At 42.1% G+C, this 24,932-nt stretch overlaps 1 protein-coding gene across 1 annotated transcript; it reads left to right on the top strand.

Moving 5' to 3' along the window:
* The first annotated feature begins 12,420 nt into the window (after positions 1-12,420).
* Positions 12,421-13,140, top strand: LOC138671548 (claudin-8-like). The gene has a single exon (XM_069759727.1). It carries the CDS (start codon positions 12,421-12,423, stop codon positions 13,138-13,140), a length of 720 nt encoding a protein of 239 aa, XP_069615828.1.
* The last annotated feature ends 11,792 nt before the right edge of the window (positions 13,141-24,932 follow it).

The raw sequence follows: 24,932 nt of genomic DNA, 5'->3' as shown, positions 1-24,932 counted from the left end.
TGAACATTCAGTTTCCTGATCCTTCAGATGAGCATATAAAAAATTGTCCGTTTACGGTCTAGAAAAAATAATTTTTAATATTCATATGGTAAGTTCGGCCCAGGAGAGCAGCAGGCGATCCAGAATTCATGGCACATACGCCGAGAAACTCAGATGTGTGAAGCCGGTCTTAAAAAATAAAATAAATAGATATAAAAAAGGCCTAATCCAGAAATCTTTATAATTTTTGCAACTGATCCATTAAAAATGGATGGTGTCATATTATGGCATTTGCTCTGATTGAGCCTCATACAAAAAAAAGGAAAATACTTTATTTTTTATGTGGACACTTAAGTCCCAATTCATCAAAGTTTTTTCGCCAGAAATCTCGTGAAAACCAGCTTTTTTAAAAAGTTATGAAAGGCTTGTTTTTGGTCTGATTTTTTTACAAGACAAATTTTCTTTTTTACGTCCATTGCAGATGTGTGATGTCTTGTTTTTTGCAGTTTGAGTTGTAGCTTTGAATTACCATGCGATGTACTAGAAAAAATTTCAAGTGTGCTGAAATTGCGAAAAAAAATTCTGCTGATTGTTTCTTGGGTTTTTGTTATTGCGGTGTATATTGTGTGCAACATTTTTGTCAGTTAACTGTGTCTAGTATTGCAGTTAAGTCCCGTTTAGGTGAAGAAGGTGCAACACCAGTCTCATCTCATGGTCAAGTATGGTGCTATTTTAGAAAAAAAGGAGAGTAACTGAATGAGCCAGGAGTGGTCAAAAAAAGAAGAGGCCCCTGTGCAAAAACAAAATCTGTGTATTTTGCAGTCCAATAGCTCATCATAATGCACAATTTCACCTGTTTTTGATGAATATGTGACACCATTACTGCCAGGGTCCCTGTGTGGCTGCAAAGGTTGCACCAATGATATGTCCATCCCTGGAATGAGCATTGCATATACAGTTTAGGAAGCAAAAACATCACTTTCTCCTCTCATCTTAGCAATCCTGTGATCGCCAAGTGTCAGGGATGGAGGAGGAGTTGCAAATCCCAGCAAACCAAGATTAGTTTTGCAATGCAGGCAGGAGGCTAAATTATCCCTGGAACTGGGCATAGTATATCAGCATCAATTGCAAGAGAAATCAGCAATGACAAAAAGAACATATTTAATTGTTGCAGTGGTCTTTTATGATCTGATGGGGATGCACAGTTTATGAAACAAATGAAAAAAATAAGAAGTAGGGAAAAAATAATGAAATTAAATAAAAATTGCCACTGCCAGTGTAACACCCCAGGTTCCTGGTTGTTACAGTGGCATTGCTTTCCTCACGGGGAGAGTGATGTCACGCTTGGAAGCGATAAAGGATCTCTTTATCAGGTATTCACATACATGCAACACAGTTCTGACTCCACCCCAGAAGGGGGAGCTCTGAACCCGGTTTCAGGGGAGCTTCCATATATATATATATATATATATATATATATATATATATATATATATATATATATATATATATTCTGGTCTGGGGAGGAGTCAGGCAGTCTGTCAGAGGAACAGAACGGAGGGGTAGCAGCCGTGAGAGTCTGAGAGAAAGGGAGGGGGCCGTACTGCCACGAGAGGTGCTGCAGCTCCTAGAAAGTACGAGAACACAACAGTTTGTAGAGACAGTGAAGGGAAAATGAAGCACAGGAGAGTGAAGAGCTGGAGAGAGAAGCTGCGACTGAGCGCAGATACCAGTAGCCGGAAGGCCGAGGTTGTGCAGTACTTTATGTCTCACAGCAGAAACCGGCAGACAGCAGACAGCTGGACTTCAAGTCACCTGTCCACCACAACATCCAAAGACACAGTGGCACAGAGAACCCGGGTCGTGATAGAGACCCCGTAAAAAGGCTCAAGTTACCTGTCATACGGGTGAGTGTCCTACCTGCAAGGGGGATAGAGAGAAAACATGAGAACCTTCTGTGAGGCTAAAGGCAGCAAGGGACTACACCACAGCGCTAGAAGGAAGGCTTCCAACCCCACCTGGTAAGGGGGACTCCCAACTCGCTTCCAAGCCGGCCGGACCAAACATGCGTCCGTGATCAGGTACCCTGGACTGTGGCTGCCTGAATTCGGCAGTAAAAAAAGGTAAACTGCAACTCGGTGTCCTCCATTTCTTTCTACACCATCCACCACCTTTATCTATACACTGGGAGCCCTGGGGACCCATCTTCACCTGTGGGAAGCCATACTATCCGTGCTGCCACAACATCACCCCAGAGGACCCCTTTAAGCAGCGTCGGTCATCCCTGACCGAATACCACAGGTGGCTTCGCGAACAAACTTTATTCAAACAACCCCTTAAAGTCCTTGCTCTTTTACAGGGGCTCCCAGGGGCACGGACCGGGTCGCCGCCGCCGTGATACATCCCTTTAAGTACCGGAGCCGGTACCGAGTACCCCACGACCCTGGTGGGCGTTCCACCAGTCTGAATCTCTTTTAATAGCCTAACTAACACTGAAAAAAAGCAACACAACATGTGTAATATATTAAAGTTATTATAACAGAAAGGGGAATATATTTTCCAATGCAGTTTTGTGGTCTTAAAAAATAAACTAAAAATAATTTTGGGTTTAATTTTTATCTTTTTCATATTCCTCCCATATTTAAAAAATTTGAAAAAAAATAAGAATATAAAAATGATATACAGATGTTGGCCAGCGTAACACGAAAAAGGTGGCAAAAAAATAACTGAATGAGATGAAATTTTAGAGCTCTAATACCGCGTTCTGACCATGAACAGGTCGATAATATTTTACTCCGTCACACATTCCTCTTTAGATATTTCCAGTGCACATTATATATCGGTTCCATGTTTCTGCATCCTCAGAAATATCCAGCCAGGGTAGCACTCATCCTTCCTGGTATCTTAATGACTACCTTTCCCACATACTTTATATAGCAAGCTGCCGACTCAACAAATTGAGCAGTAATTTAGATTGAAGTTAATTATAGTCCTTGGCAGCGGTAAACCTGTCTTTGGTTTTCCATCCTCGTTTACGTGTAGTAGGGTCACCAATATAACAAAAAATATATATAAATGCTGATTACACGCATTGATTGCACCTTTCAACAGGTTTTATCACTGTCGTTATTTAGACAGCGCATTTTATGTTGTACATTGGTTTGTGTGTTGCTTTTATTATGTCGTTATCGTCTTCTAATTATCATTTTAATTTTCTTCAATGATGTACAGTCAGTAATTTGCAAGGATTTTAATATAGGAAATTCTTGTTTCAATGTATTGACAATATTAAAAAAAAATCCTACCGTTTTAGATATTCAGCTCCCATGCAAAATAGTTTGTTGTCTGTAAACAGTAAACATGGAGACTATTGAATCTCCATGGTTACAGACTACAAACAAACACTGTAGTCTGATCTTGCAGTCACGTGATCCACTATTCATTTTGCCCCCTATTTTTGCTAACCTGAAGACTGTAGAAGAAGGTGAAGCAACATATGGTTGTGGGATCAGACTGCACAAGGTTTGTTTGTAGTCTGTAATCATGCAGACACATAGTTCTCCTTAGAAACCGTATACAACCCCTGGCAATAATTATGGAATCACCGGCCTTGGAGGATGTTCATTCAGTTGTTTAATTTTGTAGAAAAAAAGCAAATCACAGACATGGCACAAAACTAAAGTCATTTCAAATGGCAACTTTCTGGATTTAAGAAACACTAAAAGAAATCAAGAACAAAAAACGTGGGTTAGGCTACTTTCACACTAGCATCGGACTCGGCCCGTCGCAGTGCGTCGGGCCGAGGTTCCAACGCTAGCAGTGAAACGGAGGCACAACGGAGGCAGCGGATGCATTTTTCCTGCGCATCCGCTGCCCCATTGTGAGGTGCGGGGAGGTGGGGGCGGAAAAAGCGGTCCGACGGCAGCAAAAAAGTTACATGTAACGTTTTTTGCTCCCGGCGGTCCACCACAACACGGCGTAACCGTCGCACGACGGTTGCAACGTGTGTCAATGCGTCGCAATGCGTCGCTAATGTTAATCTATGGGTCAAAAACGCATCCTGCAAAAAACTTTGCAGGATGCGTTTTTTCCCCTAAACGACGCATTGCGACGTATTGCAAAAAAGCCAGTGTGAAAGTAGCCTTACACACAAAGCAGTAGGAGACTCTTAAAAAAGTATATTTTCAATGTTGCTATATATATTTTTAGACATGTTAAAGTAATGCCAAAATGGTTGCAAAGTGTGCACACTCTTTGAAACCTTATAGCAGCATTTGCATGAGCAAATTCAAATAACTATTAAAGGGGATGTACGATAATGTTATAAAATATCAAACAGATCTATACCGATTCTCAGTGGCTCCAGCATAGACCATGAAAGCAGGTTGCGGGATGCAGTGACAGACAGAAGGCAGAGCAAGGGTTAACAAATTTAACAGTTTTAATTTAACAGGGGGTTAACTCCTCGCAGGGAGATGAAAGGTTAAACGGGGGAATAGTAGTCCAATTGTGAAGGATATGCAGGGTTAATAAACAAAGTGACAGTAGTTCTGTTGCGCACTTATCGTGTCAGGAGTTCTTCAGAATGCAGGTACCACTTGGGGTTGGTAGCGCCATCAACAGTCGGCACTGTGTTTGTCCAAGGACATTCGGTTGGTAACGGCGGTCCATCTTCTGGGGGCAGCGGTCGGTGTCCAGTACCTTCCGCCGAGCCCCTAGTCCATGAATATATGCGGCCGGAGCAAACAAGGCCGCAGCACGATCAGGGCCCTCCATGGGCGGGAAGATGTATGCTGGTAAGGTGGGTTGCAAACGGTCACGAAGCTCACGGCATCTTGCTCTCTGCCAGTTACCGGGCACGCTGCACTTCGCTCTCTGCAATCCCCGCTGGTCACGGCGGGAGTACCCTGATGCAGGGCGGCGCAGCCTAGACTGCTTCCACACGCTCTGTGGCTATTGCCGCTTAGCCACACCCCCTGTTTCCAAGTGCAAAGGTCTGTCCGGTCTCTTACTCCTTCCCCCGGATAACAGAGGAGACAGCCCCGACAGTTCTGGACCCGGCATAGGACAGGTACCCACGGCCCGGTTCTCCTCCTTACAACCACACGTGGTCTCCCCCAGGACCATAAATGTTGACATCCCGTTCTGCAATCATCTGACACCATTTATCATTTATCTACCTTCAGAAATTTTGTTTTTTGAATTCAGATAACCCATTAAAGGTGGCCATACGCATCAACGAGCTGTGGTTTATCACCAGGGAGGACGAAAGGATCGAGAGGTTAAGTGCCCTATCCTCCCCTTCTTGATATCCTCCTCTTTCCTAATACACATTAGATGGTTGGTGGGACATGAGATTTTTGGACAATTTTACTCCAACTGTGGAGGCTTTAAGGCAATGACACATAGAGTGTTTTCATTTATTTATGTGGTCTTTATAGTGACAGTTTTTTCAGACTTTAGCAAGTGAGGACAACACAACTCAAGGTAGATGGAATTGTGGTGACAAGGGCATAACGATCGTGGTCACAGAGGGTACGACCACCACCTGGCTTGTGCAGGACGCGGGCCCACCAACGGCAATGCCTATTTCAGCTGCATGTGTATCTAAGGATGTACATTCAGCTGAAATTTATTTATCCCTACACTGCAATATATGCTGCCAGTAAATTAGAAGCTGGGAGCTGATGCTGGCATGCCAGTCACCGGTGGCGTATAGTGGTAACTTCATGCATCGCCCATTAAAGACATGCCAAAGTCAGCTGTCGGTCTGTGTGCCAGCTATAGAAGAGGACAACGCACGTTGTGGGAGCCTGGAAAGGTGAGAAAATGTTTTATTTTTTTTAAAGTGTTAGAGAATTATCACCAGAACAGAATGCAATTTTACAGAATGGGCCCAAAAGTTTGGACATTATACCAGGAAGGGGCCCATGACGGTGAACATCCACGATCTGAGTTGGTCCAACATCTGGAACCCCACTGTACAGCCTACATGTAGCACTACTTATTTTATCAATTCACATGGCAACCAGTCCGTTGGACAGGTCAGTAGTCTCTGGCCGTTGGACGGGAGCTCTGTGAATCTATTCCCTTCCAGGCGTGTCGTGACATCATCAGCTAATCAATCACTGGGGATCGCAGAAGGTAAGAAAGTCATAGTGGCCAGACAGACTCCCGACCTGGCCCATGAATCAATCCGCGCATTCCTACTATTCATCCTTCAATATTTTTTCTCTGCATCCTCTTCATTTTAAGGATTAGTAGAAATTCACAGATATCCACCCCCACTAATTATCACTGAAATCACTTTATGATGAGGGAAAAATCCCTTTTACTCCCATTTTTTTAACATCTACCGTAAAGCACACCTATGCTGCTGCATTGTACATACAGATAACACAGAGAAGAAGTGTGAGCATCCAATATGGCTGCCCCCAGGAAAGTTCTAAAAGTAAAAAATGAAAAGTAACAATATATAAAATTATAGATCGAATGCATTATTTCTGTTCTACAGACTTAAATCTAATCCCTGACAAAATTAAATAGATCAGATTTTCCCTTTGAGGCCGGGATCACACTACAGCGAGATATGACCAAGTCTCGCAGGTTAAAACCAAGCTCTGGCACCGGCACTCCAGAGCGGAGCGTGCGGCCGCATAGCAATACATGGAGCCGCACGCTCCACTCCGGAGTGCCGGTGTCAGAGCTTGTTTTTAACCTGCGAGACTCGGCCGTAGTGTGACTTCGGCCTAAGGCCACCAGTGGGCATCCACAAACACTGATGGATTGCTATGTACTGGGTCTGGAATTCGCATCTATATAGACCATTGCAGTATATTGACACAACACATTTTCCAGTTATCCCAGCGCTGACTTTCCTGCCTACGATGATTGATGAGGAATTTAATTTTCTCTGAGTCACATCAAGTGAATGTGGGAGTCATCACTAAAAGCAGATGTAAACATTAATATTTATTTTCTGACTTTACCTACATGATAATGAGCTGATAAGAATTCCTTATGGGTATGACTCCGAGACAGATGACTTTCATGCGCCCGCTAACAGTTCTCCTGAAATTCCGACTAGTGGATGAATGTGAAGAGGATGTTTTGATATGAGCGCTGACGAATAGTGATCAACTGGTTTCCAAAAGAGACAACAACTCGAAGGCCTGTGGTGGTATACAAAGACCCAAGAGTTCCATACTATGGAGCCTTAGGCACTATGATGACAATATTTTAAGGGGTTAATCTCATTTTCATAAATAGGTATGTCCAGTTCTTATAAATACAAGCAAATTTGCAATTTACTGCTTATTAAAATTTTCAGCCGTTCTTGAGATATTTCTTTTGTTTACAGCTCGTTGTTAGGTGACCGACCACCTCTTCTAGACTGCAGAACATGCGCATTGCTTACAAGCTTTTTTCAAGTGAGCTTGTAAGAATTGTTTTGAGGCTGTTTAGGATCACTGGATCACACCATTATCTCCTAATCCTGGCTAGCTTCAGGGCATCGCTTACAAGCTAGATAGCAATGGTGGTCGGTTTCTGAGACAACAAGCTGTAAACAGTATAAAATAAAAATGGGTTAATATCTAAAAAAAGGCTGCAAATGTTAACAGGCAGCAAATGTACTTGTATTTACAAGCACAATTCCCATTTATGGTGATGGGATTAATGAGAAGGTTCATCATGACCCAACTCAAATATTTAATTCAACGTTTTGTTATTTGCTGTGAAACAAGATCCAAAAATAGAAGATCTTGAACATGCCGGCCATAACCGTCAATTTCCTTCTTTTTCTGATCGCAAACTGATGTTCATAGACGTCATCAGTGGGGGTATTTCTTTCATTCAGAAGCATCGTCCATGTGATCACAGCTGTCCTACTGCATTATGTGCTTCAATCATACAAATCTGTGATAACATGATTTTCAAACCTAATTGTTTGGCAATTTTATAGAAGAAGCTCAGGGATAACAAATTCCCCCATAGATTTTCTGTATGACTGCTTGGTAGGCTATTCCTTAGACGTGCACTAAAGGTGGTCATACACATTAGATGTATTTTGGCAGGACTGGACTTCTTTGTACGGGGGTGGTCCAACTATCTCAAAATGACCGATCACGGGAAAAGTCTGAAATTTCTTTTAGAAGTTTTTCCCTTACTGTGCCATCAATCTACAGTGTGGAAACCAATGTCCACATTATCTGCGGTAACGGTCACATTCGGATTCCAGAACTGTAATTCCTACCATATCACGGTCAATAGCAAACACACACTTAGGCTGCCGTCACACTAGCAGTATTTGGTCAGTATTTTACATCAGTATTTGTAGCCAAAACCAGGAGTGGGTGATAAATACAGAAGTGGTGCATATGTTTCTATTATACTTTTCCTCTAATTGTTCCACTTCTGGTTTTGGCTTACAAATACTGAGGTAAAATACTGACCAAAGACTACTAGTGTGACGGCAGCCTTATGGTTTTAGATAAAGGAAGGAGTCTATCTTTGTTTCTCTGTCAGCCGTCGTCTGTGAAGTTCAGCACACTGCAATACTGCAATATATTATGAAGATGCAACAATTGCAAGGTGAAAGCCAATGGTGGCAGAAAACTGAGTTCAACAAAGTTTATTCCAGTAAAGTAAGAAAAATTAGAAACCCTTATTTTTGATTGACAGCACATCTGTGAAGAGCAATCTGTCAGTCAAGTGCCAGGTCATGCTTACAGACGCAGCTCACAAGGCAGAAAATGGTGACTGAGGCCACTCCAAGAACAATTACAGGGGCCACTCTGAGAATGGTGACAGAGTCCACTCCGAGAATGGTGACAGGGGCCACTCTGAGAACGGTGACTGAGGCCACTCCGAGAACGGTGACTGAGGCCACTCCGAGAACGGTGACAGGGTTCACTCCGAAAAGGGTGAAAGGGACTACTCCGAGAAGGGTGACAGGGACCAATCTGAGAACGGTGACTGAGGCCACTCCGAGAATGGTGACTGAGGCCACTCCGAGAACGGTGACTGAGGCCACTCCAAGAACGGTGATTGAGGACACTCTTAGAATGGTGATTGAGGACACTCCGAGAACGGTGACTGAGGACATTTCGAGAACAGTGATTTGGGACACTCCGAGAATGGTGACTGAGGCCACTCCGAGAACGGTGATTGGGGACACTCCGAGAACGGTGACTAGGACCACTCCGAGAACGGTGACTGAGGCCACTTCGAGAAAGGTGACCGAGTCCACTTCAAGCACGCCCATATGACTAAAAGCTGATTACTCCCGGGATAAAAAAAAGGTTAATTTTCTCCCAGTAGCCGGACTTCCAATAAGTTGGTCAGACAACCTAGTATTACTATTAATCTGCGTATTAATTCTATACCATAAGGGTAATAGTGTTTGGGGCCATGAGAGATTCCCTTCAAAAATGATAACACTAAAGAATTTGTAAATGCCCACCAGCACCAAGTATCCAAATAAATCCATTATGTAGTGCTCTAACCTCAGAACACAAGTCACTACATTCTCACATACAATTTCCACAACTCACAAACCTATACACAATCTCCCAACATATAAGTGCACAGATATGACTGTTAGGCACCTGTTCATGCCTTGGCCCAGAATACAGAATGTCTCTTGGTGCATCTTAATGATTGGCAGCAGTCAGTGTTAAATGTACTGTATATGCTTGTTGGCACTAATGGAGAAGGAACAAGACCTTATTTTGTTTCAATCAATTTACAAGGTACGGGACTGGTCAGCAGGTCGGTAAATTAACTATATTTTATTTTTTGGCAAAGAGTGCATTTGGCATTGTGCAAAGGGGAGAACAATCTAAAAGGTTTTCCAGTGAAGAGTAGACACATTATCACCTATCCACAGGACATAACTTCTAGATCGGCGGAAGTCCAGCCGCTGTGACCCACACTAGTTGGCAGAAAGGGGCACATTTATCCCCACTAGAGTGGACCAGCATTGCTAATGTGTCATTGGGACTTCATTCATTCCCTATGATGTTGCCAAGCACTGTGTTTGGGTTTTTCTGGCAGTCACATAGAGAATTAATGGAGTGATGATCGGGCATGAGCACTGCCAATCCATTCTAATGGGCATAAAAGGGCAGGTCCCAGAAATTTTCTATCTATCTATCTAATTTTCTATCTATCTATCTATCTATCTATCTATCTATCTATCTATCTATCTATCTATCTATCTATCTATCTATCTATCTTAAGTTCATTGGTTGACCCTTTTAGGCTCTTAGAGACTCCCATAAGTGGTGGGTTATACTGGGAGTGTGAGCAACATTAGGTCTTATGTGAATGAGCCTAAAAACCACTGGGCCAGAAAGCGAAGGGAAAGGCACATTACTGTTGAAGGACCCTGTAACATATTTTAGCAAAGGCTTAGGAGTTTATGGGGGCAACTACTATACAGTCAGTCCGGGTCATTGGCCCTAGCTTTTGGCTACTGGGTGGCAAGTACCTACAAGAGATCTCCATTGTTGGTAAAGAAGTGGTTTGGGAACCAGGATCTTCTGTCCTCCATGATAAAATCTAGACTCATACTACTCTCTGAGTCCTGTTCACCTAGAAAGGAGCAAATTATCTGTGCCCATTGCTTGCTCTCAGACAGTTACTTCTAGCCACAGAGACAAAAGAAGAAGATTCTGAGGATTGAGCGAGCACACATAAAATCCTGGACCTATGTTTTTGTTTAAGCGGTTCCTATATCAAGTGGCGTGTAGTTAAAGACCCACTGTTAGCGTCAAAGTCATCAATACAAAGTGGCCTCACATCATTGGAAACGTGTCAGATAAATTGACCAGTATACTGTTAATGAACATGAAACCTAAATGCTCAAGAGGTGACTTTTTCAGATTAAAAATATCCGATAATGTCTTTTAAGAATTTAATCTTGAATATAGCATGGCCAGCTGGATAGGCAAGGCCGTTACCAAGATGATGGGAAGTGAAGCCACATCTTATATAGATTACATTGACCAGAACTGATTGGCAGAATAGGGCACTGTTATCCTCGATGGCTCATTGTTATGCCCTCTAGAATGGATCGGCAGTACACATACCAAACCACTGTTCCATTCCTTTCCCATGGTACTACTGAGTGCTGTGCTTTTTTTTCTGGCATTCTCTGACCGTAGAGAATGACCCACAACTGATGGAGTGCTGTGAAGCTTAGGTGCTTCCATGGGGTGTAAACTCCCACCAGAAAAACATCGAGAAGACCTGCTAAGAGTATAAAAAAAAATGTCAGTCTGTTTCCATGGGCATGCACAATCATCTATTGTCAAGCTATGGCTAAAGTCTATAATAGCAGTGGTGCATGCTGGTGGTGCAGCAGATTTCTAACTTGATGCTCCCATGCCCAGGGCAAAATTGGTAACAAGACCTTCTCGAACATGGGCCATTTCCAAAACTGCACCCCTGATAGCTATGCCCAGTCATGCCACCACTCAAGGCAGGAGGGGTACCAATCTAATCCATGCACCACTTTAGGCCACCAGGGACACCACCATTAGTCTCTTCAATGCTCTCGACCACCAGAAACATTTTTACCCTTTACTACTTGTTCTTATGAATAAAAATTAAACTATGTACATGTTAAATGGGTTGACTGCGTAATGGGGGTTCCCAGCTCAGGATCCTACTTTCCCTCCAACGACCAGTCCTTAATCTGAAGAAGTAAATTACAAGTATGTTTTGATGGGGTCTCATATGTTGTTTTAAACAGGGGTCCTAATTTTTGTGTGCCTACATTTGACTAATAATTCATATTTAAAACCACTGTGTAGAGATGAACTTTAAAACATTTTTTTCATATCTTATAGTCTATGTTTGGCAGGGTTGATAAGTGATGGATTGTCTACCCACTACCGGTTTCATCAATCAACACTATTAAACGATCAAACACATTTTACTCATTTTTTATTCATCATTTAGCTCATGTAATGCATAAATCTACCAAAAATGAAACCTGTAGTGCTTAATCTTAATTCCAGATCTTTCATCCACACATTATGTTTGGTTGTATGTAATGTATAGACTATAACTGAATAAACAAATGAAATACCAAACAAATTAGAGATCCGAACATTCAACATCTGCTTTCCATTTGTTCCGAGCAGCAGATTAGTGTAGCCTGAGGTGTCGATGTGCTGAGTCGTCGCTTTGGTACCTGTGTAGACATCCAGGATATGTAACACCCTATTAGGTAACACAATGGAAAACAGAAGGTGATACACGTGCCCAGACAAAGATAAATTGACCTGTATCGACTGCTGATGAGCATTTCTAAATTGGATCCTGAAGGCTAAACAAGCGAACCAAGAGCCACTAAATAGAAGAGGTGCCATTGCCTGGTCCAGATATAATACGTCTGATATTTTCCTCGTAGAACTACATTTAGAAGACAACATGGTCAGCTGCATAGTCCAGACCATAGCTGTGATATTGGGAAATGTGGCCACCGTACTGACATTTGCCATCTATGGAATGCCCCAATGGAGAGTGGCCATCATAGCAGAAAGCAACTCTTACGGCATGCGTATCGATGGTCACTGGTTAGGCCGTTGGGATGGACTTTGGATGACCTGCTCAAGACAAAACAACCTCCCAAAGTCTTGTCAACCCTATTCCCAAACAGTAGGTTCGATGACTCCAGATATGAAGGTTTCAAGGATTTTGATGTCCTTTGCTGTGATTGTGGCATTTATGGGCTGTGTAACCTCCCTCATCGGCATGCTGTTCAGTAAATTTTGCACTATAGGCGAAAGGAGCCGCAGTTGCTGCCTTCTTCTGGCTGGCTTCAACTTCATCATGGCTGGAATTCTTGTTCTCGCACCCTCAACATTAATTGCTTTTAACATCATGAAAAACGTTTGCTTCTCCGACTGCCAAATTGTCCAACGCGAAGAAATCGGTGAGGCCATCATGCTGGCATGGCCAACGGTGATGCTCTTCTTCATAGGAGGATCTATATTTTGTTGGTATCACCCATGTAGATGTTCAAAGGAGAGATGCATCCATCCCAGCGAAGACATTCAACCTACTATCTGTCAAAAGAAGAAAGATTTAACAGAAGAACTTCGTGTGCTCAAAACCAATCAAGAGCAAAACCAGGATATTATCATATAGATAAACATTCGGCAACTCTAAGTTTGAGCACAATGTCTGAATCTACTTAAAAGGTGGTGACTTTGCAAAGGCAATCCCTTACTCATTAGTTGCTTTGAGTTGTTTCCTTCTCCATTCATGTGCAATGCAAATTACAGAAATCTCAGAGTTGTGTAATACTGGACTGCAGATCATTGAAGGAGCTCAGGTGAGAATGAAACTTTAAAGGAGCTGTCCATTTTATGTTTATTTTTACTAATGTGTTATAAGACCTTATATTACTAAAATATAAGTATTACAGGCTCTCAGCCTTCTTCACAGACGCCTGTTCCCAAAATGACTAATGATGGAGGAACATGTGGCCAGACGCGAGATGAGCACATATATTTTTGACGGAATTGTACTCTACTCGAATATTACAAAGATTCATATACTCCACATTTTTTGTATTTTGCTTCATCGCAGACTCATTTTGCTGAACCATACAAGGCCAGAAAAAGATTCAAAATTAAAAAATGTATATTCTTACCTTACAGATCACCTCTCCAGCCTCCCCACTCCTCACCATCAATCATCTGCTTCTTGTTGCATTTTCTTTGCAAATCCCCTCTTTACACTAGGCCAGGTCTTCCCGCTCTAATGAGGCCTAGGACATTTGTGCGCATGCGCAGGTAATGTCACAGTTCACATCATGACGTCGTGACCTCGCGCAGAACCATCCCGGGTCTCAGTCCTAGCATGAAGTGACCCACGGATTCAGCAATCCTGACAGGAATAAGATGCAAGAAGACCGGATGGGCGATGGTGAGGAGCAGAGTGGTTTGAGAGGAGGAGCGGTAAGGAGAGTATAAGGATTTTTTTTTCATTTTTTCACATCTTATATTTATTATTCTCTGGAGTATGGAGAGAGAGTCCAGAGCATAAAAAGGGACATTCAATTCATGGAGAATAATTTCTCTGCAAATCGAATTTCCTGGGAAAGTCTGCACAAATTGTCGAATTCTAATTTTGCCTGGTCAGCTCATCTCTAGACCTGACTCTTCCAATTGAAAGACAATTTTTTTCACAGCAGTATTTTTTTTTACTTGGAGGAGGCTGATGGACAAGTCTGTTCACATGCTGCTCCGTCAATTTCCATTTTGGGAACAGCAGAGCTGTTAAGTCTGCGAGGAGGATGGTACTAATAAGAGTAGAAATAGAACCTGTAGAACTCAAATATTAATAAGTGCCACAAAATGTTGTTCCTTATTAGTGATGAGCGAATATACTCGTTACTCGAGATTTCTCGAGCACGCTCGGGGGTCCTCCGGGTATTTTCTAGAGCTTGGAGATTTCGTTTTCATCTCGCCGCAGCTGAATAATTTACATCTGTTAGCCAGCATAAGTACATGTGGGGGTTTCCTGGTTGCTAGGGAATCCCCACATGTACTTATGCTGGCTAACAGATGTAAATCATTCAGCTGCGGCAATAAAAACTAAATCTCCGAGCACTAAAAAATACTCGGAGGACCCCCGAGCGTGCTCGAGAAATCTCGAGTAACGAGTATATTCGCTCATCACTATTCCTTATACGTCTGTTAACATAAAATGGACTCCCCCTTTAAGGAGCATATGTAAGAATAATCTCTGCCTGTTTCAAAGGGCAATCGGCAGGGTTCTGAATTAAACTTTAGGTGTGAATAAAGATAAAAAAAGTGATGTAGATCAGATATGAAATGATTCTCTGAAACTGAGTGGTTTATATACCCTTAGACTATACTTATTATAATAGAATAGAAATAGAAATCATAGAAGGGGGTCTTCTGTTTAGACCCTCCCTCTAGGAGCTGTAGCATAGAGATTGTTTTATAAGGTGTGATATCAGAGCTGTGCTTTGTACTTTAACCCTTAACCAGTAAGGCTGCATCTGCATCCCCCTCCTCCCCACCTAATATTTAAAGATTCGCTCATGACAGGTGCTCTAAAAGGCTGATAAGGGGATTTCTGAACATTTCCAGACAACCCGCAGATACAAAAGGTGAATATAAATTTAGATAGAACCACATTTAAATTAGATAATGAGTTGGGATTATTGCCGATGTAAGTAAAATCTTCCTGAGGCTGCAGGTTGCTAATGAGCAATTACTGGTCCATTACCAGCTTGTATGTGACCTAAACACTCAGTGTGACGATGGTATCTAGCGTAATGACCATTGCTCCTATTTATTTATTTATGACCTGAGATTTTGAGAAGTTTTATATGGAGAAGGAGCGTACAAAACTTTGCTGGACGAGATATTGCACAAAAATATGATCCCTCAATGTGAAAGCCGAAAATGCACAATATTCATGTGACTTCATAAAAAATACATTGTATTTATAAGAATGTTGTGTTGACTGTCTACTTCTGTATATACCTGTGTTCTTATTAGTATTAATGGACACGTAGATTCTGGGTGTTAAGTGGGGAAACAGCAGTCCACTATGTTGTGGCCATGATGTTTAGAGATGTTTAAAGTGTTGGAATGGTCCAGCTGAGGGTATGGCATTGGGTCTTAAAGGAGTTGTTCATAATATTAAAGGGATAGATAAAGTGTTGGAATGGTCCAGCTGAGGGTTTGGCATTGGGTCTTAAAGGAGTTGTTCATAATATTAAAGGGATAGATAAAGTGTTGGAATGGTCCAGCTGAGGGTATGGCATTGGGCCTTAAAGGAGTTGTTCATAATATTAAAGGGATAGATAGATGATAACTTGGCAATCGGTTGGGGCCCGACCAGTTGGATTCATGCCGATTGGTAGAACAAGAAAATTTTACCCAAACAGGGATTCTTTACCCCCTTTGCACAAAGAAGCATCGGATTGGACGCCCTAACACCACTCGATTCATTCTCTATGGGGGCTGCCGGAAAAAGCCACTCGGCAGCTCCATAGGGAATGAATAGAGCGACAGGTGGCCCTTGTGCACTTCTGCTCCATTATAATAAGTAGAAAAGTTTCCTGTTCTGCCAAATACTGCAAGATCCCAGAGATCGGGTCCCCAATGATCAGCAAACGATCACCTATCTTCTGGACAGCTTATATCTTGTTTCCTCTTTAAGAAAAAAAATGGACTCAGCATGGCGTTAAAGGAGCAGTCCCATGAAATTCTCTTGCAGTCTACTGTCGCTTATGCAGTGCATGTTTAGTTTTTTGGACAATGGCCGCCTTCTCCTTTGCGGAACGTTTCGGCATCACGTGATTGCCAATAAGAGAGCCTCGCTGTGAGTCTCATGGGATTGCATTGGGAAAGTGACTTGTGCTCCACACAGAAGACGCTGTGTGATCCGGATCGTCACTTGGTGCAGGGGAGACGTGAAGGCGGCGGTGATTGGTATCATAAAAAATGCACTGCGTACACAACAAAAATTGCTAAAAGAGACATATTTTCATGGAACCGCTACTTTAAGATAAAAACTGTTAGATCTCGAAGGGAAGATAATCCGCCTCCAGACAAGTCCGCTTTCTAACCTCTACCCAATGAGGACACATGCCATCAGCATATGGGGGTCGGGTGGAAGATAACCCCATTTTTTGGAGCCGTTGGAGCCAATCACTTTACCCTACATGAGTTACAAATGATTTCATTGCAATTTTTTGATGATATTTCAATGATACGATGATAAGTGTTAGGAAGTTTACTTTGGAGAAAATTTGACTTTTTGCTTTAAATTTAAACTACCGTATTAAAATATATTTTTATACTACCACTGTTTTTTGTTGTTTTTGTTTCTATATATCGGTGCACGTGTCACCTAGTGAGCAAACTGTATATACAGGATGTTATAATGTGAGATGATGAGCAAATATAATGGCTTTCAGATGGATGTTATTGGTACACCAAACATGTCATTAGCGGGGAGTGACTCTTTAGGGTGACACCAAGTCATACAGGATCGTTCTATCTGATGTTATATATAAAAATGTGATCGTGCAAGTCAAAATGGTGAGATGATCAGAAGAGAAACTGACCTGATCGAGGAGGGAGCAGCACACAAGAAATGGGACAGCGCCGTGCCTCATGTAGTGTCCATGAATGGTACTGCAGCTATATCCCATCATAACAATAATAATCTTTATATAGCGCTAACATATTCTGCAGCGCTTTACAGGTTGCACACATTATCATCGCTGTCCCCGATGGGGCTCACAATCTAAATTCCCTATCAGTATGTCTCTGGCGTGTGGGGGGAAACCGGAGAACCCGGAGGAAACCCAAGCAAACACGGGGAGAACATACAAACTCCTTGCAGATGTTGTCTTTGATGGGATTTGAACCAAGGACTCCAGTGTTGCAAAGCCACCGTGCTGCCCTAATAATAATAATTTTTATTCTCTAGCACCAACATATTCCGACGCACTTTAAAATTCAGAGGGAACTTGTACAAACAAGACGAGACTTAACAAAGTAACACTAGGTCAACACATACCAAGAGGAGTAACGGCCCTGCTCACATACTTACAATCTATGAGGAAATAGGGGAATAATAAATAAGGTACTCAAATAAGCCGGGTACCAGCCAGGATCTGTACAAGTGCAGGTACAAAGTGCTACTGAGAGCAAGGAAGGGAGAACAGGGAATAAATAGTTAGATTAGTGAGGTCAAGCCAGCCTAAAGAAAAAAGTTTTTAGGACTGCTTAAAATTGTGGATACTGGGAACTAACAGGATTGTCTGGGGTAGTGCATTCCAAAATACTGGTGTAGCACGAGAGAAGTACTGGAGTGGGTGGGAGGCTCGGATTATAGAGGATGTTAGTCTAAGGTCACTAGTGGAATGAAGAGGATGGGTAATGCAGTATACCAATCAGGGAAGAGATGGAGGACGGTGCAGAACTGTGGAGAGCTTCATGGATGAAAGTGATAAGTTTTTATTGGACTCTGTAGCAGATGGGTAACCAGTGCAATGACTGGCAATAAAGTGAACAGTTTTGTACTACAGGAAGTGTTAATATTTGTATACGGAAAATGTTATATTAGTCAATCTCTGATACTGTTACCGTGACATAATGATAACCGTCTGACTCCCACAGGGAGTAATTTCATGGTCTTTATTTGGCTGGATAGGTCCATCACGTTCTCTTCATTTACTCTGCAGAAGATAGCCATACTAGTGGCTAATCACGTTAGTAAGGGCAGTCAATGAGCGGACACGCGGTGACTCACAGCCGCCATGTGACGTTACTCTACTCAGATATTGGCTGTAGATTATTTGGCTGATGCAACGGTCAATGCCAGTGATATCAGTGGGCAAAGAATGAAAATTAATTGTTTCAGCTATTAAAAATGTAATCAAATATTTTACTCTCATTAAGGCCGGTTTCACAAATCAGCTTTTTTTCTCATATGTGATAAACGGTTCTTTTTTCAATGTGCTGGACCCACTTTTTCTCCATGTGTCGGTCTTTACAATCCTGATTACACAAGTTTTCTCTCATGAAAAAAAAAATCTTAGGTTCTGTAGAAGGACGTAGATCTGGGGATTTATTATGATGGAATATAGGCTGAACTGGATGGACAAATGTCTTTTTTCGGCCTTACTAACTATGTTACTATGTTCTGCGACCCATTAAACAGTAAAACACGGACAGTGCGCCGATAACGCTCGTTTGCTATCCACTTTTTTTTTCCATATTTTTTTTCATGGCATCATTTATTTGAGTTAGCAAGTTTGATCTGGAACATGGGTACGAGTAGGACATATATTTCCATGTTCCTTTTTTTGCAGAGAGTCAGTCTCCAAAAAAGAAGGCAATGTGTAAGGGCAACTTAATTGTAATGAGTCCATGATCTACCTGCAAGAATAACATGAAGACACAAAAGAGCACAGTGAGGTCAAAAATACTCTGTTGTAAAAAAAATCACAGTAATAAGCAAGTGCTAGTCAAAAGATGGAAAAAACCAGGGTATTTAGTTGTTAGTTTTTTTGCCAAAAAATGTATACTAAGCTGCTCCACCAATCGTCAAGGTATATCCATATAGAGCAGTCCTAACTAATGTATATAATCCCTATCTGATGTATTTAAAAACCTGATCATCTGTATAGTACCTGTATAAGCAGGGTTCAGAGAGGGAATATTCATGTGGACATGCTGGATGGAACAGCTTTGATGCAAATGACCCATAAGGAGTGGTGGACTCCCTAGTCTTGTAGAAACAAGAGAACAATTATAGAACCAGAAGCACATGGGCTACTTGCACATTGAACAAGTCTGTAGGAACCTGTTCACACACCACCAAAAAACTTGAAGACACAAAAGAGCACAGTGAGGTCAAAAATACTCTGTTGTAAAAAAATCACAGTAATAAGCTAGTGCTAGTCAAAAGATGGAAAAAACAGGGTATTTAGTTGATTTTTTTTTTGAAAAAAAATGTATACTAAGCTGCTCCACCAATCGTCAAGGTATACCCATATAGAGCAGTCCTAACTAATGTATATAATCCCTATCTGATGTATTTAAAAGCCTGATCATCTGTATAGTACCTGTATAAGCAGGGTTCAGAGAGGGAATATCCTTGGAATATCCTTAGTTTTAGAACTAAACGATGTGCATAACTTGTATGATTTCTGTCTGACACTTCTAGAATCAAGAGTGCCTGTCATTTTAAATTTTATTTCATAGATTGATAGTACACATGAAAAAAATAACAACTTTGTAATATATTTTATTAGAAAATTCTGCTTCTTTCTCCTCCTGGACGGATCAATCATTTTCAAAATTCTCAAGACAGATTTTCCTTTTACTGAGAAAGGAGATGACAGTTGGTGCTTTTTAAATTCTATGGAGGAGGAGGAGCTAGAGGAAGACACACCCACTGTAAAAATCCGCAACATAAAAAGTGACCGATTTTAAAATCTACTCCACAGGTTAATCCAGAAAAATTTGGCAGCATGAGGATGAGGCTTTTTTTTCCAAATCTCATCCCGATGGATGGTCCTGTAATGCGCTGTTCACAAATCTATGGGAAAATCAGTAGCATTAGAGTATGTTTACATGTGGCGTTTGCAGCATCTTTGCTGCATTTTTCTAGCGTGTTTGGTGGGGAATGGGGTTAAAGAGCTACACAGTCCAAGTTAGTTCACAGGTTCCCTTTAAGAGTTTCATTCTATTTCCATGTACTATAGCTTTGCATAGTTTAGAATTATTTATGACGACTTGATCCAAATGGGGTAAAAGTCACAAACTCCGAAGACCTTGTGGATTCTGAATTTGTGAGTTTTACCCCTTTCATTAGAGCAGTCATAATTTAATTCTAGACCTTTTATGTACTGGAGAACTTTAATTGGGCGTTTATTGCTCCGATGCGTGACCTGCTCCATGGAAATGATAAGAAAATGCACGACACTTCTGGTCAGTCGGTGCCAAAGTAAGATCCTATTCCGTGACGCTTTAGATATAAAACTTGGCACTCAGATGTGATGAAAAACTGAAATTTATTGAATAACAGCAATAAAATATTGTTGACGTTTCGACTTATACAATAGACCTTCATCAGTACCCGGATGTTTGATCCAAGAGGCAGCACAAAGGTAAAAGCCGGTTTCCTCCTTGGATTTAACTTCTCCACGGATAGCCTGTTGACGACTTTTTAATTTTTGTATTTATTTTCCTATTATGTTCTAAAAGCACTTTCTATCTGTACTTGTTCACTTCATTGTGTTCCACCTTTAAATTCTCTATTCCGTGCTGACGGACAAACGTTCTGAATTAAGATGTTATAATCTCAGCGTCATGAAATGTCTGAAAAAAATTTTCCTGTCACTTCAGGTGGAAAACATTCGAAACTGATTGTTTGTAGTGGATTTAATAAGAGCTATAGCCGTTCTCCCAGACAAAGAGCTATTTCTCCACATGACGCATTTCACAGTAGAGTAGAATCCCATCCATTGTGATCCAAGCAGTTTATTAGTCGTCTAAACATTGAGCTGACAGTTCCTATCCGTCTTCTGCTGGAACAGCGCTAAATGAAAGCCCAGAGTCAGCACTTCAGCTGACAACCTGGAGAACACAGGGATGACATCTTGAGAGGTTTTTTGCACCTTTTCCAAAAAGCTTCCACTGATACCGAAGATGACAAATGAAAGCTCCATGGAAATCTATCATTTCCTGAACTCAGACTGTTACACTTTTCAGGTGCTTCACGTTTCTTAACATTGTAGTGTAAATTTCTGTGCTCACAAGACTTCTAAGCGAGTCAGAGCTTGTCGTTGGCACATTGACCCTGGGAACGGCTTGAAAATGGCGCAAACATAGACAATGATAGACACAGACACAAGGGTTGACTAACGAACGATGGACACAGAATGAGACAACAAACGTTCACAGCTGTACTTGTTGGTTGCACTTCAAAACTGAGGCACTGAGCTTGGTGGTTGCTGGTACTAAACACAAAGCTTGGTGGTTGTAGCGTACCGGAAAGGATGTTTTTGACAACCACAAAAACAGCCCAGCGTTTACGGAGTTCTGTGTAAGTATCATAGCACCGCAGTCTTGAAGTATATCAAACTCAGATTCGTCAGCTCAGCAGTAGCTCCCATAATGCATACTCACAGTGGCATAGGTAGAGTATGCTGGGCACCATTGCAAAATTAGGATCTGGGCCCCGACCTGCATGTTGGTCAATGTCCACAGTCCTAGCCCCTTCTTGTAAGAATATCCACAGTTCTGGTCCCTTCCTGTAATAATATCCCCCATCTTGGCCACTATCCTGTAACAATGTCCCCCATCCTGGCACCTTCCTGGTATAATGACTCACAATTTGGTATAATATCCCCCGACCTGGTCCCTTCTTGTAATAATATCCCCAATCCTGGTATAATGATCCACATCATGGGCTCATCTTGGTATAATGACCTCCATTCTGGTATAATGATCCCCATCCTGTTATAATGACCCTTCTCCTGGCCCCCATCCTGGTATAATGGGCTCCATCCTCTTTTAAAGACCCCCATCATGGTTTAATGACCACCATTCTGGTATAATGACTCCCATCATGGTATAATGACTCCCATCATGGTATAATGACCGCCATTCTGGTATAATGACTCCCATCCGGGTACAATGGGCCCCAGCCTCATATAATGACCCCCATCCTGGTATGATGACCCCATCTTGGCATAATGACCCCCATTCTGGCCCCCTTCCTCATATAATGTCCGTTCAGATATTCTTTCCTAACACATAAGAACACATAAGAAAAACAGATTCTTCTTAACTTTCTACACTCCCACGATGTACGGTGTCCTCTTCTATAGCCTGAAGCTGACTTTGTTGTGCCAGCATAGGCAACGCATGACATTACTGCCATGCGTTACCTATGATGGGCTCAACGATATCAACTGCTGGCTTCTGATTGGCCGATGGTGTGTATTGCAGTGCAGGGAGCAGGCGGATCTCTTTGCTGCAATACATTTCAACAGAATGTGCTTCCTCAAACGCACATCCAGCTGAAATAGGCAATGGTGTCTGGCTTCTCCATACCTAATTAGGGCCGTAGGCCCCCGACGTCTAGGGAAGATCCGCTGAAGTTTGTCGCGGCCGTTCTCATGCTGCCTGACAGTCTGTAGCCATTTGTGCCCTTCAAGCTGGTCCCAAACATTTAATTGTAGCCTAAACCTGCGAATTTCTACCGTACTTCCTGAATCTATTGTGCGTCATCTGCACTTTTCCTTGCTTATACCTGATACTAACGCTATATCCTATATCCCGTGCTATCCCTTATGCTACCCTAAGCTTATCCCTAAACTTTCCCTAAATGTTTTACATAAACTGCATTATACATTACAATACATTTACTACACATATTAGCACCTATAAGATTCATAGGAGATTCATATTTTACATTACTCATACAATGCAAAACCGTACAATAAAACCGTATTCTAACATGTATTCACATTCAGTTCCCGCAGATGTTGTCTTTAGGGGAGAGGCGCAGGACCGCTCCTGTCACACCCTTATACCGTCACACAAAGTCATGCTATGGCTTTCAACTGCAGCAGTTAAAAAATAATCTGGTGTAGCTAAAGCTCTGTTCACACCCGTGTTTGTTAATTTGTTGCTTTTCACCGTAATTGGAACAGAACGCAGAAATTAACGACAATGCTGGATCCATTAGATGATGGAAAGAGCAGGCCGGAGCGAGCCGTCCCCTTCCCCCAGACGGCGTACGTGCAGGCCGTCATGACAAGGGTTTGGAGAAGAAGGATAGAGGGGGTGGGGTCATGTTTTAGGGGAGGGGGTAGTATGCATTAGGGGGGGTTTATAGGGCAATGAGGGGGTGGGGTTGGCCAGTTCCCGCTCTGGAGGCCAAGCGTGAGATCCCGCCCACCCTGTTTTGTCCGTTTTCTCGTTTGGAGGGTTTTTCTGGGGCTACGTTGCTCTGGGTCATGGTGGCTGGTGGGAGAGGTCCTTGGAGTTGGTACTAAATTGGCCTGGGAGATCCGTCGGGATACGGATTCTTCAGTTGGTGTAAAGTTTGGTTTCGGGTCTGGTGGTTTTGGGGGGAATCTTGGCAACGGTGGGCCGGATTCCCAGGTGTAAAGTGGACAATGGTAACCCTTCGGGGTATATTGGCGCTCCTGAGCCAGGTGGTAGCGGCTGGGAGTAAATTATGGTCTGGTTTCTGTCCACTCTATATGTTATGGTTTACCACCAGTTTGGAGCTTCAAGGACCTCCCCACGTTACTTTACCTTTATATTTTGTATGTTTATAATAAAGGCCACTGTGGCCAATTATTATCCAAGTTTTGAATCCTGTCTTTATTGGGGATGGGGTCTATTCGGGAATTTGGGGAGGGGGACTAAAGATAGGAGAATCCTACTGAGCTATCGAACAATACCAATGTCATGGAATCAAGTAGTCCTCTCCTATCCCTATTGACTGTAACAGGCTCCATTGGAATTCTTTCATACTATCTGTTATGCAATATTTTTTGTTAGATCTGGAACAGAGGCTGCGAATAGCTCCTATAATGTAGATGTGAATCCTCATGGCACATAGGTTCAGCTTGCGACCCTTAGGCTTCAGGCTTGGCCACAACTTCTTCCACGGTGACCCCTATATCTTCACCACTAGACTGAAAAAAAACTCCACAGTAGAGCCAGGTTGCCTGTTTTCTGTCTGTCGGGAATCTGCCAGCAGGGGGCATTGTGGTAATACAGCATCTAATGGTAGTGCTCTGCGGGCATTTATCTTGGCACCATTTCAAAGGTAAATAGTAATTCATGATCCGACCTGCTAAGACCCAGACACAATCCGGAAACATCAGCGTATGGCAGCAATGTGAGCAGATTCCTTTTATCACTAGTCATTGCTGCACGTACTATAATAAGTTATCTATCCATCCTCTAATACCTGCAAGTAAGAAGAGCACAACCTTAAAGGTTACCTAAACCTTTAAAGGGTTTGGACACCTCTGGAGACATTTTTTTCCATTTATATGCATGTTTTTTTTATTACAAATTTACTAAATGATATATTTTGCTCTTGGGTTTCATTACAAATTTGCTAAATTGTATAATTTTTATATATTTTGCTCTTGGGCACCATCACAAATTTTGCACCGTTTTGCTTTTAAGGACCGCATTTTTGGTCCAAATGTGATACAACAAAACATCAGATCGCACACGGACCAATGTTATTCTATGAGGCCGCGCACATGTCCGATTTTTACTTGGACCGATTTGCATGCATAATTTGCAGCCGTAAATCGGCTCATACCTGGCCAAGCAAGTCAATGGGATCGTCAAAAAAATAGGATGTCATCTGAGTTCGGTGCAGTTTTAACAGACTGA

The sequence above is a fragment of the Ranitomeya imitator genome, chromosome 3, assembly GCF_032444005.1.
Source record: "Ranitomeya imitator isolate aRanImi1 chromosome 3, aRanImi1.pri, whole genome shotgun sequence".
Lineage (NCBI taxonomy): Eukaryota > Metazoa > Chordata > Amphibia > Anura > Dendrobatidae > Ranitomeya > Ranitomeya imitator.
The sequence above is the reverse complement of the archived record's forward strand: the minus strand, read 5'-3'. Positions and strand labels throughout refer to the sequence as shown.